Source organism: Lonchura striata, chromosome 3 (genome assembly GCF_046129695.1).
Source record: "Lonchura striata isolate bLonStr1 chromosome 3, bLonStr1.mat, whole genome shotgun sequence".
In the NCBI taxonomy this organism is placed as follows: Eukaryota; Metazoa; Chordata; class Aves; order Passeriformes; family Estrildidae; genus Lonchura; species Lonchura striata.
The window spans coordinates 80,319,327-80,332,653 of NC_134605.1; the positions used below are offsets into that span (position 1 = coordinate 80,319,327).

Consider the following 13,327-nt stretch of genomic DNA (forward strand, 5'->3'; position numbering starts at 1 on the left):
TGTGTATTTTACATTTTTTTCTTTTTCCTATCAGGAGAAGAAAGGAAATAACAGTAAGCTCTGTGCCATGTTAGTATTTTAGGATTGTGAAGATGCAGGCAGACCAGAGCAATTTTTGATTTACTCTGCTTTGTGTTCATCCTTTACTGCTCATTTCCCAGCAGCCACAGTACAAAAGCTGCCTAAGCCAGGGCTGGAAATGGACATGTCAGAAGATGTGCTCTGTGCTTCTGGAAGATGTTTTAGTCAGAACAGCTCAGCACTGACAGGTCCAGCCACTTCGCACCATTCCAGTGTCAGGAAGGAGACAAGACAGCAAACCACACAAATCCAGAATTGAGACATCTGCATTTTGGCTCCATCCTCTTCTTTCTGCTGGCTGACAAAACCTCTGTGATTTCTTACTCCAGCTATACACATTCAGGGATGAGTGTCTGGAAGCTTGTACTAAATGGACTGGCAACCCCTTATTTTAAGAAGATACACAAAACTGAATTGTTTATTCCTTCTTGCTTGCCCTTTTGGCAGGGCACAGAGGAAAGCTAGTCATGCTCTTGCTGTTGCCTTTCTACTTGGTGGAGAGCAGAACTTATCAGTTTGTGGAGAAAAAAATACTGTCTTAAGGACTGGCCCCTAAACTATTGAAGTTTTGTAATCAGGTCAACTGGCTGGTCTTGAAATCTTTGGTGTAGAGCTTAGGGAGGTGTTATGTGATCATAACATAACATTGAATTAACAATGAAAATACATTTCTGACACGTCTCCTATGAGGAAAAGCTGAGAGAATTGGGATTGTTCGGCCAAGAGAACAGAAGGCCCCAAGAGACCCAATACCTAAAGGGGCCTATAAGAAAGCTGGAGAGGGACTTCTTACAAGGGCATGGAGTGACAGGACAAGGGATTTCATCTTTAAAATGAAAGACAGTCAATTTGTATTAGAAATTAGGAAGATTTTTTTTTATAGTGAAGGTGGTGACACACTGGAACAGGTTGCCCAGAGAAATTGTGGATTCTCTATCTCTTGAAGTGTTCAAAGCTAGGTTGGATGGGGCTTTGAGCAATCTGGTCTAGTGGAAGGTGTCCCTGCCCACAGCAGGCTGGATGGAAGGAAGTGATCTTTAAGGTCTCTTCCAACCCCAACCATTCTATGATTCTAATTTATTTTAAAATATAAATATTTGAAAAACCAAAAGCAACCCAACCATATAATTTCTTTTATAAGCATTTTCCAAGCAAAAATCTCTATGCACATAGCTGTTGTTTATTTTTGCTAAGCCACATAATTTAATATTTCATTCTTAGTTAATATGCTAGAAAAGATTTACTTGGAGACATGATCTATGCTGACTAATGGGATCAAAATAATTCAGACCAAAGCTGAATAAATAAGTAAATTTTCAATTGTTTTGATTTTGATTTGCATTGGGTTTTTTGTTTGTTTGAGGGTTTTGTTGTTTGTTTTTTGGTGGATTTTTTTGTTTGTTTGTTTGTTTGTTTGGGGTTTTTTTTTTTTTTTGTTTTTTTTTTTTTTTTTTTTTTTTTTAGAATGATAGAATATCATGTTCAAATTAAGAACAGATAGAATTTAGGGTAAGGCAGAAGTGAATCTGACCTGGGCTGACCTATCTAACTAGCACCAATCTTGCTACTTAGCAGCCTGAAAAATGTTGCAGTGGATCACATCCTTACTGTTTCAGTATTCCTTTGTAGCCAATTTAGTGAGAGATCATGGTCAGTGTCAGGACTTTGAATCCCTGGTGTTTCATCAGTAGGTGTTTTAACACTAACTCAAAAGCCAGTCAAGTGTAAAACTTGTATAAGAAAGAAAGTCTATTTCATGAAGGATTTTGGTTGTTTGTTTTGACTGAAATTGAAAATGAAAGAATTGCAATATTTTTATCCACTAAGATGTTAGCCTGAACTCTTGCCTGTTACGTACTGAGGAGAAAAATCCAAAGGTCACCTTTCCTGAGCAATCTGTCCAGATCTGTAGGTCCTGGAGGGGCTCGGAACTACCAGCCTGACACAGCCTGAAGAGTGAGCTGGTCACAGCCCTTGGAAGTGGTGTTTTTTTCCTTGATAGCCCAAGGTAGTCTCCTAGAGGTTGTGTTTTAAGGTCAGATGAAAAACTGGCCTCCTCAGCACCAACATGATGAACCATAAAGGAACCATCTCAAGAAGTAGCCTGGGTGGCAGATGGTGGCCCAGGGCACTCACTCCTGGCTCGCCAGCAAACTGCCACCAAGCATTTCAATTCCAACCAATCAGCAGATTAGAATGAGAAGTGGCTTTTATTATAGTATTTTGAGTTAATCCTAGCAACAAGCTTTTGGTCTGGAAGCATAAATGTTGGGGTTTCTTTTTCGTTGCTGATTAAAAAGAAAGCTTCATATTTTTCCCTTGAAAACATTAAGGAAAGTTCCTGCTTTAAAATGAGATGGGTCCAAAGTGTGTGTGCAGACTGTGGGGACATCTGCTGGGATGCTGGGAAATGACAGGCTGCAAAATGCATATGGTGGTGGAATGATTCAGTCACAAACACGCCAAAAATGATCAATACTGCGGCATTCCCTCAGGGCTGACAATTCCACATTTTATCCACCAAGGAAATCAAGTGCCCCTATCTCAGTTTTTCTGTTCCAATCACTCTAGGAGAACACTTAAGACCTGCATAAGCCCATCCAGACATAAAAATGTGTAGAAAAGAGAGATCTGTGGAAATGCCCTGTAATCATGGGTGAGCCAAAAGAAGCTGGCATGCTGTGGGGCAGAGCAGCTCAGTCAGCCCTGACCACATGGCAGCTTCCTGTGGCACCTTTGGCATGGAAATGCTTTTCCTTGCAGATGGAAATGAGAAACAGCTTCTTCTTCTGCCCACCAGCTCTGGTGGTGCTGAGCTAGGATCAGCAGAGGAGCTTCAGTGATGGGACCAGCATGGGCACACGCTGCCACACTGCAGAAGCATGGTCTGAAATGAAGCACTGGCTTCCTCAGTTTTGTTAGAAAAGCTAATTGTGGCTTATGTCTGATGGTGTATGCAGGCCTAAATTGAGCCAGAATTTTCAAATTTATTGACTTTGGTGGAACCATGGAATGAATTCTGTTCCAATACTTATGTGTAGCCTTAATAAACTTGCTAAGATTAAGGAAACTTGCATCTTATCAGTTGTAAAAGCTGTGGCTGCGGAGACAGTACATATCTGTTCTGGCTATTTGGTGAAAATTACATTCAGCATTCAATTTTCCTCATGTACTTCCCTATATATCTGTTTAATCTGCATCTTTCTGTCTGAAATGGAAGGATGTTTGAAGGGCTGGAGCCATCTTCTAGACTTGTGTTTGAAAAGTGACTTTGCAGTGATATTTTCTGCAGGTCTGAGACTAAAACAAGGGGCAGAGGTGTGCTCATTTTAAACTTTTCTGCTGAAATTTTCAGATATCTGTGTATAGACAAAGCTCTGCATATTTAGACAACTAACAGCATTTTCACAGACTCTGGCCCATTCTCATCCTGCTCTCCACGTTACACTGAGCTCAAACCCACGATGCAGCCCAGGTCAATGTCAATGATGCTCTATAGCCCTTTCTCCTGCACCTAATATATTCCATTTGGAGACCTTGTTGGCCACTGGTGGGTGGAAATTGCCAGTAGAGATCAGGGCAAAAGTTTTTTCACAGCTGAGTCAATTTTGCTAATGCAGAAACAGTGCACCAGACATCTGGTTAGAATTATTTTTATATTCAATCCTTAATAGTAAATGGCTTAAATATGAAAAATGTGAAGAGAAATGTACACTCCACTATAGTCTAAATACTCACACCATATAGTCTCCATACTTTCAGACAAGAGCAAAGCTGACAAAGCTAGGAGAAACTATTTTTATTTTGCTAAGTTACAAATCTCGTATAATTGCTCAAGTAGATGTTAATACTGTGGGGTTCTACAGCTATTTTTGATTTAAAGTACAATTACTGAATTTATTGACTGCTAAAACAAATAGATTAGTCCTAAATTATCCTAAGCATATTAGCTGTACACGGTGTAATTTTGTTTGATATGATAGATGCAAAAATAGAAATGAAAATAGGATGTGTTAAACCAGATACATAAACAGGATATTAAGTTCCAGTAAACTTAAATTTATTTTTCTTGTTGTTCCATACTCAGGGGCGTGCCTCATTAACACATGAGAAACAGCGTTTCGCCCACGAACATCGTGAAATGAAAAATCTAGAAGATATTGTAAAAGATATAAAACCGTCCGTGCTAATAGGTAATTTCTTTGACTTTAAGGCAATGACCTTATTCTTTGTTGAAAAAACTGGGGATGTGGCTTTGTGTGAAGAGAAGATCAAATTCCTCTGAACAGAGTTTACCTTTGTGTGTTTTCAGAAAACACTAGGTGCATAATGGACTCTATTAAGCAACTGAACAAATAGTAACTATCCAAGCATGTAACACTGCTTTCATTCTGAGCCATCCATTTTACAGGGGAAAGAATCTGACTGGGTTTAAACATCTGATGGAGGACCTTACCACCTTCCTAAATTACTTCTGGTGTAATGTGGAAGGTCTAATACAAATAACCTCAAATTTAGAGTGAGAAAGCTGAGCTAAGCTCATGTAAAGCTACGCAAACATGAGGGTGCTGTATCTGAGTCTTCTCTTTGCTCACATTTAGGTCCTTAGCCAGTAATCCTTTTTGCAGACCAAAATGCAGATTTTGCAAAATGCAGATTTTTCTTTTGTAAAAGCTGAAGGATTAAGATCTCAATAATGGATTGCTCAGCTCTCTGTAGTTTGGTTATTTTATTTCAGTGACAGTTTCAGGAATGAGCTGCAAGCACTCTTGGTCTTTTTTTAAATAAGTAAAACTTGAAGATTAATCTATCTAGCTAGTAAAGTCATTCATCAGGTTCTAGAAAACTGAAATGCCACAGTGATAATTATCCTACATTTTACCAGCTACCTTTTTGACTATGCCTACACTACATGGTCCTTGTTCAATAAAATCCACTTTTGCCAGTGGTCATCAGTGAAGTAACGTGTTTCTTTTCCTGTGCTACACAAAGATATGACTGGAAGAGGAGACCAAGTGGTCCAGAGAATTTACTTAGTATACTACAAGACTGAAAAAGCTAGAGGGACAGAAGAATACAATGAAGGACTGTTTGTCCAGATAAAGGTGTGTGGATGCTTAGGGAAGATTTGCTGAAATGAAATAGGGGTTTTATTGTATGTAATTTTTATGTATAAACCTATGTGACTCTTCCCTCAAGGTCACTTTCTCTTATCAGTTCTGTATAATGAAGTCTCTTACATCAGAAACAGCAATAGAAACTAATATTGGGGATTTTTGGTTTAAGTGACTAGACATTCAGTATGTTCCCTGGAGTACCAGGAGTCATGGGGAAATACATTGATAGTCCTCCCACTGTTTTACTTAGCTCTGTCTGAGCAAATGCTTATACACATTTCATTGCCTGCAATGGCTCAAGGAAAAGCCTTAATTTAGATAGACCCAATCTAAGAGACTGCAATTAAAAAAAATAGCCATAAGCATTTTGTTTTATCTTAAGTCAGAAGATAGTTGTCATTCTTACTGTTGTCTGTCCAGAAGCAGTTTTAGAAGACATTAAACACTTGGCAGCTGAAGATTTAACCAGAAACTAAGGTTTATAACAGGCTTTTATACAAGACAGGCTCTGTCTTCATCAAAGACAGAGTGGCCCAGTTGGTCTGTCGGAGCTTTTGCATCTAAGCATCTTTGTCCATTCATAGAAGGTCAAGTACAGAGAGCTCAGAATTGCAAAAAATAGTAATATGTGACAGATGATATTTTGTAGTATGTGACAGTGTGGAATCAGTCAGAAAATACTTGGAGATGTCTTAAAGAAATATTACTCCTGAAGCACAACCTTAAAGTCAGCTCTGGGCATTGAGGGCCCTTTTCACCTTCCCCCAAGGACCTGGGGCTCTCCTTTTAGACTGGGCACTGTCAGGATGCTCATTTGAGCATCAGTGGTGAGATGTTACAGTACTGACCTGAGAAAGGCTCAAGTTCCAGTCTCTCCTCTCCCAGCCTGGGCTTTGAAACATTTCCACTCCCCAAGAGAGGGAAAACAATCTCTTTTCCCTGCTTTTGAAACTCAGATGCTGTGTGGAAAGTAGAATGGGGTGTCAGGCACCAGGGTCTCTGAGAAAAAAGGAGGCTACCTTCTCTCCAAGCCAGGTGAGAGAGGCCTCCAATAAAATAAAGATCCTTAGTTTTACTCCAAGATCTATTTATCTGTTTATTTTCACTGAAGATGTGGATATCCTTGAATTCCTAGCTCTTGCAGATTATTCAGAAGTATGGATGTACTTGGCATCTCAAAAACATCACACACCCCCATCATCGGTTGTGAATTGCCTGAGGTCCAAGATCTAAGTACGGGCTGCAAGTCTGCAATGCAGCAGAGTGCAACCTAAGTTAGATGATTTCATCCTGCAAGAGTGGCATTCAGTTCCTAAGAGCAGCATTTATAAGTGTGGACAGTATAGGGAATAAAAAAGCATCTCTGGTGCAATGAAAAGGGATGTATTAGAAAAACTCTTGCTGTCAGGGAAGGCCTAGACTCAAAATTATTATTTGTCATCTCAGCTCAGATGTAGAAGGCAGAGACTTTATTCATCATGTCAGAAAAAACCTGAAATCTGACACACTGAATTTAGCAGAAACTATCCAGTCTGTTGCAAAACTTTAGGACTCAGAGCTTCATCTGTCTAGTCCATACTGGACCTAGCTGCAGGTTAAGTGATAACATTTTTATTTTACACAAAGGGCCTGAGTAAAGGGATTAGAGAAAATCACCAGATTGTACAGGGGCAAATAGGTTCTGCCTTATGCTAGGGTTAATACTGAAGTTTCACTATTGCAGAATCTTTTATACAAACCTTTATTTCAATTACATGTTAGGAAAAAGGTTGAACTCCATTTTAAAGAGGAAGAAAGAGGAAAAGGAGCTCTATTCTTTTACAAGTGACATACCTGTCTTACCTTGAACTAATTTAATTTGTCTACTTTTTATATGTGTGTTTTTCTTCTTTAGGAGTTGCTGCAATTGGTGGTGCTTTTACTACACAAATTCTTCAGGATATGGCTGCTCTAAACAAACGTCCTATAATTTTTGCTCTCAGCAATCCTACCAGCAAAGCAGAATGCACTGCTGAGCAGTGCTACAAATACACACAGGTAACCAAAGATTAACATCTTTCCAGTATAAGTCATGAAAAGTCTGAAATTAAATTTTAAAAGGGAGGAGGACAGAGGGTTGAGTAGCAAGTACTAATCATGTCTCTGTACATACATAAAATGAGTTAAATTAAGTAACAATTTTTTCAGATTTTATCAAGGCAATTTCACTGAATTCACTGTGTGCTTGCACTTTCATAAAAACATTTCATAGCTTTTATTGGTGTAGACAACACTCATAATCTTTATTATAACCAAAGCATCAGTCACCAGCAATCATTAAAGCATTATGAACTGTACCATTTTGTGTAATATATACACACAGTGGCATGATTTTCATTTGAGATTTCATAAATACTCTTTAGGGTAAGAAAATACTTCAATACATGAAACAGAATCTTTAAAATTGTTCTGTTTTAAGAACTGGGGTAACTGACTCTTCTTACTAAGTTTTCTGTTACATAAACATAGGTAAAATTAATAGAACTGAGCTTGTTTAATTATTATAGAAGTACTGATAAACACATTATCCTGTAATTCAGCCTAGAATTTAAAATGTGTATGTACCTGACTGTATGTATTTCATAGTGGGTATATTTGGATTTCTTGTCAAATACAGGGCATTTTGAATGACAGTTTCTCAGTGTTTAAAAGACAAATTTAGCATGTCCATTCTCCACAGCACGGATGTAATTACAGCACAGTGCAGGAGCCAGGGAAGCAATCTACATGAAGGGTTGGTTGTAGTGGGTAACCACATGTGGTAAACAGAGCAAAAGACACTCTGAAATATTTGATCTGTCACCAAAACATATAATAAGCAGGCCAGAATTATAGTGCATGACACCAAACAAAACAGAATATTCTTCTGAAGAGCTGAATAGCAACAGTGGCCTATTTTTAAATGCACTATAATGCATTTCAATTTCCAGTTCTCTAAAATAGGCAGAGATATTTTTGATACAAAGTGCTTTTGAAGTATTTAACAGTGATATTTATCACGTTAGCAGTGCTAGCATAAATAAAGGCTGACTTTTTGTCCCCTCCTAAATTCACTGCTGGAATTTGAGGGTGCTCCCTCCCCAGAGAGGCTGGAGCCAGGGGCTTTTGGGCTGCAGACACTGAGCCTGTGGCAGTGCACATGAGCTGCAAGTAAACTGAGTTAGAGGCAGATCTCTTGTGCTCAGGACAAGTGTTACAGTGTAATTTGTACCCATATATAGCTAAAATCTCTTAATTCCCCCAGACAGGCTGGCTCTTCCCTGCTGCCTGCCTGTACCAGTCTGGGCATGATACCTGAGCCCTGCCAGCCACAGTCCTACCTGGCATTACCCAAAAACCTGCTGGGAAACATTCTAAAAACCTGCTGGGAAACATTCAACTGGCAGGTGCCTGAGTTGGTGCCTTCACCCTACTCAGTATTTTACAAAGAGGGGACCCCCAAGGTCCTGGCAGAGGAGGTTCCACACTGACCTGAGCAGTTGCTCTATGGGATGATGTTCCTGGGACAGAGCTTGCACCTTGGTCATTCTGTTGAGCTGTGGAATGGGCTCAAGGGCCTGAAGTGTGGGATTGGGAAGAAAGAGCTCTGCCTGCCCACAGCTACTCAGAAATTACCCCATCCAAAAGCACAACATTTAGTTGCCTTAGTGTCATTTTTTTGGTTTTTTTGCTGTTAGGAAAAAGGTCCAGTAGTATCATTGTTGCTACCACAGCAGTATTGCCCACTTTGGGTTTCACAATTCTGTACTTCCCATGGAGCTTCTTCTGGCATGGATTCACACAGTGAATAATGACTTCTAGCTTCAGTTTCCCTTCTTCTAAATGGTACAGATTGGGTTAGACAGACAGAGAGAATCACCAGTGATCTCCAGCATCTGCATCCTGATGTTCTTGAGACATATTCAAGTAGCTCTAACATCTTCTCAGAAGAGATGCTAAATAGATTCAACCCAGCTTCCACATTGGTGGTTATTTAAAAGGATGTGAGAAATATTTCAACAGCAATCTTTCAATTAATGTGCTTTCTTTTTCTTCTTACAATTTAGGGACGTGGGATTTTTGCCAGTGGAAGTCCTTTTGATCCTGTCACTCTTCCAAGTGGACAAACTCTCTATCCTGGACAGGGTAACAATTCCTATGTGTTCCCAGGAGTTGCCCTTGGTGTTATTTCATGTGGAATGAGACATATTGATGAGAATGTATTCCTCACAACTGCTGAGGTACTGTATTCAAAATAATTTTAATTCCTTAATTTAGTGACTTAGTATTAATGAGCAATAAACAGGAAGCACTAAACTTTAAAATGGGAAAAATACTGCTTTCTGTGTAAGGCCTTTATTTGTAAGGTGTATTGTTCTTTATAAATTGTATTTGGACAAGTAATTTTTAAAAAGTTAACACTTGGCCTAGGCTCACCTGACATAAACTTTACCTTCTGTTGGGAAGGATAAAAAAAAAAGATTTCAGTACTGTGCTACCACAGGTAGCATATGCACATATGTACAGTTTGCATGCAAGGACACATTGGCTTGATTTTAGATTGAAAAGAATTACTATGTTTGATGTTAGTAGCTTTGGGGTGACTCGTGTGATTTTTTTTGCTTACAAGAAGTGTTTAAATTTGAGCTATGGAGCAATAAAAAAGAGGGAAAAAATGCTGTACCAATTAGCAGATGTGTGCATGCATTATTCAGCTCCTGCAGCTTCTCTAAGGAATATTTCATTCCAGATTCTTGCTCCTTCTGTGCTCTTCATGGTTTAAAGGGAAGAAAGTAGTCCTTGGCTCTCACTCAAGGGCAGCTGATAGGCAATGTGATCCTATGACAGGCAGTATGTCATACAAAGCTTTCTTAAGGGTTGGGCACTTGGATGCTGTCCTTGCTGGACTTTCAGAGGTTTTTTATGGTGCATGCTATGGCATCTTCAAAGAGGTTTGCTAACAGCCTGCCCTCTGTAAGAAAGACATTCACAATTTCCATCTTTAAAGTTAGTAAAAAGCCCAGCCTGTCTCCACTGGCTTTAACCATCATAAAAGGGCAATGATCCATCTCCTCAGCCTTTGGGTAATTATATCTTCTCTTTAAGTCCTCCTTTGTAATTTCACTTGGATATGGTGATCCTTGCTTCCTGATCTAAACTGCTGTGTTAAAGTTGCCCTATTTTGTTGTAGAAGTTGCTTCATTTTGGTTTGTGTGAAATGGTTCCTGGTGAGAGCTGATGATAAAAGGTGGCAAATGTGTGGATTGAACTTGTTTCATATGACAGTCTATGAAGTCAGAAAAAAATCAGTTCTGAACAAAGAAATGTAATGGTCAGGGAATTAAAATAGTATCAGAAAGTGTGAGGAAACTTTTAAATTCTCACTTGAGGTAGACATTCTTTCCTGACTCTTTGGTACAGGTTTTGCTATACAGTTCCTTTCCCCTAGTAAAATCTCTAGAGAAGTTTGACATATAAAAATGTGAGTTTTGTCTTGCATAGAAAGTTCTGTTGGTGTTAGGCTCCCTGGGTAGCTTGCTCCCCGTTCTGCTCCCAGCTCAGGGATTTCACATCTGGTCTCCTTACGGGTGAGGGGGTCTGGGCTTGGCTGAGTTGAGCTGATGGGTGCCAGAGGAGTCTGCCAGAAGAGGTCTCAGGACTGTGAAGGCTGGCAGGGCTGTATAGGCCCTTAGCTGAATAATTACATGCAAAGCAAAAGCAAAAGTGCTCTTTTTTTTTTTTATGTTTTTGGCTTTTTTACTGTAAGGATAAAATCAGAATAGTTTCATGGGAGTTTTAGAATAGTCTTTAGTATACCTCATTTGAAATGGAAGCATCCCAGATGCTGCACAATTTAGACACCCTAACCCATGCATTTTGGGTAGAGGGACCTTCTTAGATTGCCAAGGTAGCTTACCTGAAAAAAAAGAAATTACAAAAAGAAAGCAGCCCAAGCTGCATGCGTGCACCTCCTGCTTCTTGCTTTGCCACCTCTCCAATTAAACCAGATTGAAGTCACAAATAAGTAATTATTATAACTAGAACAGATTTTGACTTCAATGTTCTTTCCTTCCTGCCAAGTAAAATAGAGTGTAACTTTTAATGATATATCTAAGGTACTGTAAGCTGTAATATCTCTTAACTGCAGGCAGTTGTTCTGTGATGGCGAGGGATGTTGCCTACCAAACACAACAAAAGAGGCAGAGGATTATGAACTAATGAAATAGTCTTGCATGTGTGACTTGCAGTTTAGTTCAGAAATAATCCTACAAAATCTTTTAAAACCAAGATGCCCCCATTTGCTTTATGCCATTTTGTTGTACCTAGGATCCAAACAGCTTGGTACCTTCCTGTGAAAGCAATCACTAGCAGAAGCTGAGGAAAAGAGGATAAATAAGAGAAATACAGAGCAATACTTCTGCTGAAATGCCTTCTCAGATTCTGGCAACATTTACTGTATGGGCTTCCTGTGCTGGTTGTTTTAACTCTGTATGGGTTTCTCCTACATAAATGAGCCTAGTGGCTTTTTAAACATGCATTTTAAAGTTTATGCATTTTAACATCTTTTGTCAATTAGTGTCACACTTTGATTATGAGTCCTGTGGAAAAAGAAACTCAGGATTTTCTGCTATTTGATGATTTGGTTTCCCTACAGCACCATAAGAAATGTTTGCCTTCAGTTGTCTTTTGCATTTCTTTTCAGATTTATCTTTTTCTCCCAAGTCTAATTTCTTTTGTTTCCTTGATAAAAAAAAAAAAAATCATATTTTTTATTCTCTATACCCCCTCATGATTCTACCCCATTCTTGTTTGAAGCATGTGGAGAAAAACCACCCCCTGCTCAAAGTGGTGTTACATTCTGGATTTATACATTGGCACAATTATGTTTTCTGTGACACCTCTTATTTTCTCAGTAATCCCACATGTTGTTTCATCATTTTTTCCCCCTGCCACTGATCTGATGTTTTCAAGGAGTGTTTTTCAAACACCACATGAAGAGGGTGTTGTTCTCTTTGGGTTCATGTTTTTGCATAGTTTCCAATGCTGTTACACTAGTATGTCTGAAGGAACAGCATGGCATCTGTACAGTTGATCTTGCTACCTCTTCCACTTTGAGCACTGCCCAAATATTTTGTGGCTTGCCTTCTATCAAAAACAGAATCACAAAAGATAAGTACTCCACTCCTGAACCTTTAATTTTCAGTGATGCATTGCAGTAAGAGCAACTTGCTATTGATTTCTTCTGCTTTCACCTTTCCTGCAGAGCCCTCTTAAGCTGTTGACATCAGGGACCCCTCATGTTCTGTGTGCCTCCTTACATTCAGATGCACATCAAAGGGCTGTATACAATTTTGAAATAACCTGGTTGCTGTTATGGAGAGTAGTAACTTGATTTTACATTCTCTTAGCTCCCCCTAGAGGGTTTTTCTCTGCTGTATTTCTCAAGATCAGGTTTAAATGTAAACAAATACTTCTTCACTTGTTATACTCAAGAGCCTATTGATCTTGGCAGCATTTTAACTCCAAAAGGAAGAACTTATGACAGCTACCAACATTCTAGTTAGACTGCATAAGAGAACACTGAGTCCTTTTGAAACTGGGGTTACTTTAGTTCAAACTATTTACCTGCTTCTGTTGGAAGGGATGCATCCAGACACCTGTTCTGATGCAGTCCTGGATGTTTACAAGCACATGTACAGGGTCCTCTTACTCGATGTGACAGGAAATGCAGAAAGTTTTGTTTGTGCTTTGTTTTCAAGTACTTTCCTAGAATATTCCCTCAAAAGTGCACTTCTTGCTTTCTCTTTGGGCTTTGTTATCAGTTGCAAGTCTCAGTGTTTCCTGGACTTTCCTGGTGTTTTCAAAACCTCTTAGTGTGTCATACATGGCTCCACCAGATGTTACCCATAGCAAAGTTTTCCTTCTATCCGCATCTGGATCACCCTGAAAGGCTATCTCAGGTTCCTAAAAGACAAACAAATTGTAGCTAATGACAGCAGAAATACCAGCTGCCAGTAATTTCATTCAGAGCATTTACACTTAAGGGTTTCAGTTCTGTTCCCTGCACAGGTTAATGTGACAACTGTCAGAATTACAGGTGCTTCTTTATA

General features: G+C 39.2%; 1 protein-coding gene across 1 annotated transcript in view; it reads left to right on the top strand.

The window, feature by feature from the left end:
* ME1 (malic enzyme 1) overlaps positions 1–13,327 on the top strand; it is a 153,222-nt gene that overhangs the window by 137,305 nt on the left and 2,590 nt on the right. Inside the window, exons 10-12 of the mRNA XM_021546100.3 lie at positions 4,169–4,274; positions 7,093–7,235; positions 9,284–9,457. Coding sequence (XP_021401775.2) covers positions 4,169–4,274; positions 7,093–7,235; positions 9,284–9,457 — 423 coding nt within the window. The remainder of the gene's footprint in view (positions 1–4,168; positions 4,275–7,092; positions 7,236–9,283; positions 9,458–13,327) is intronic.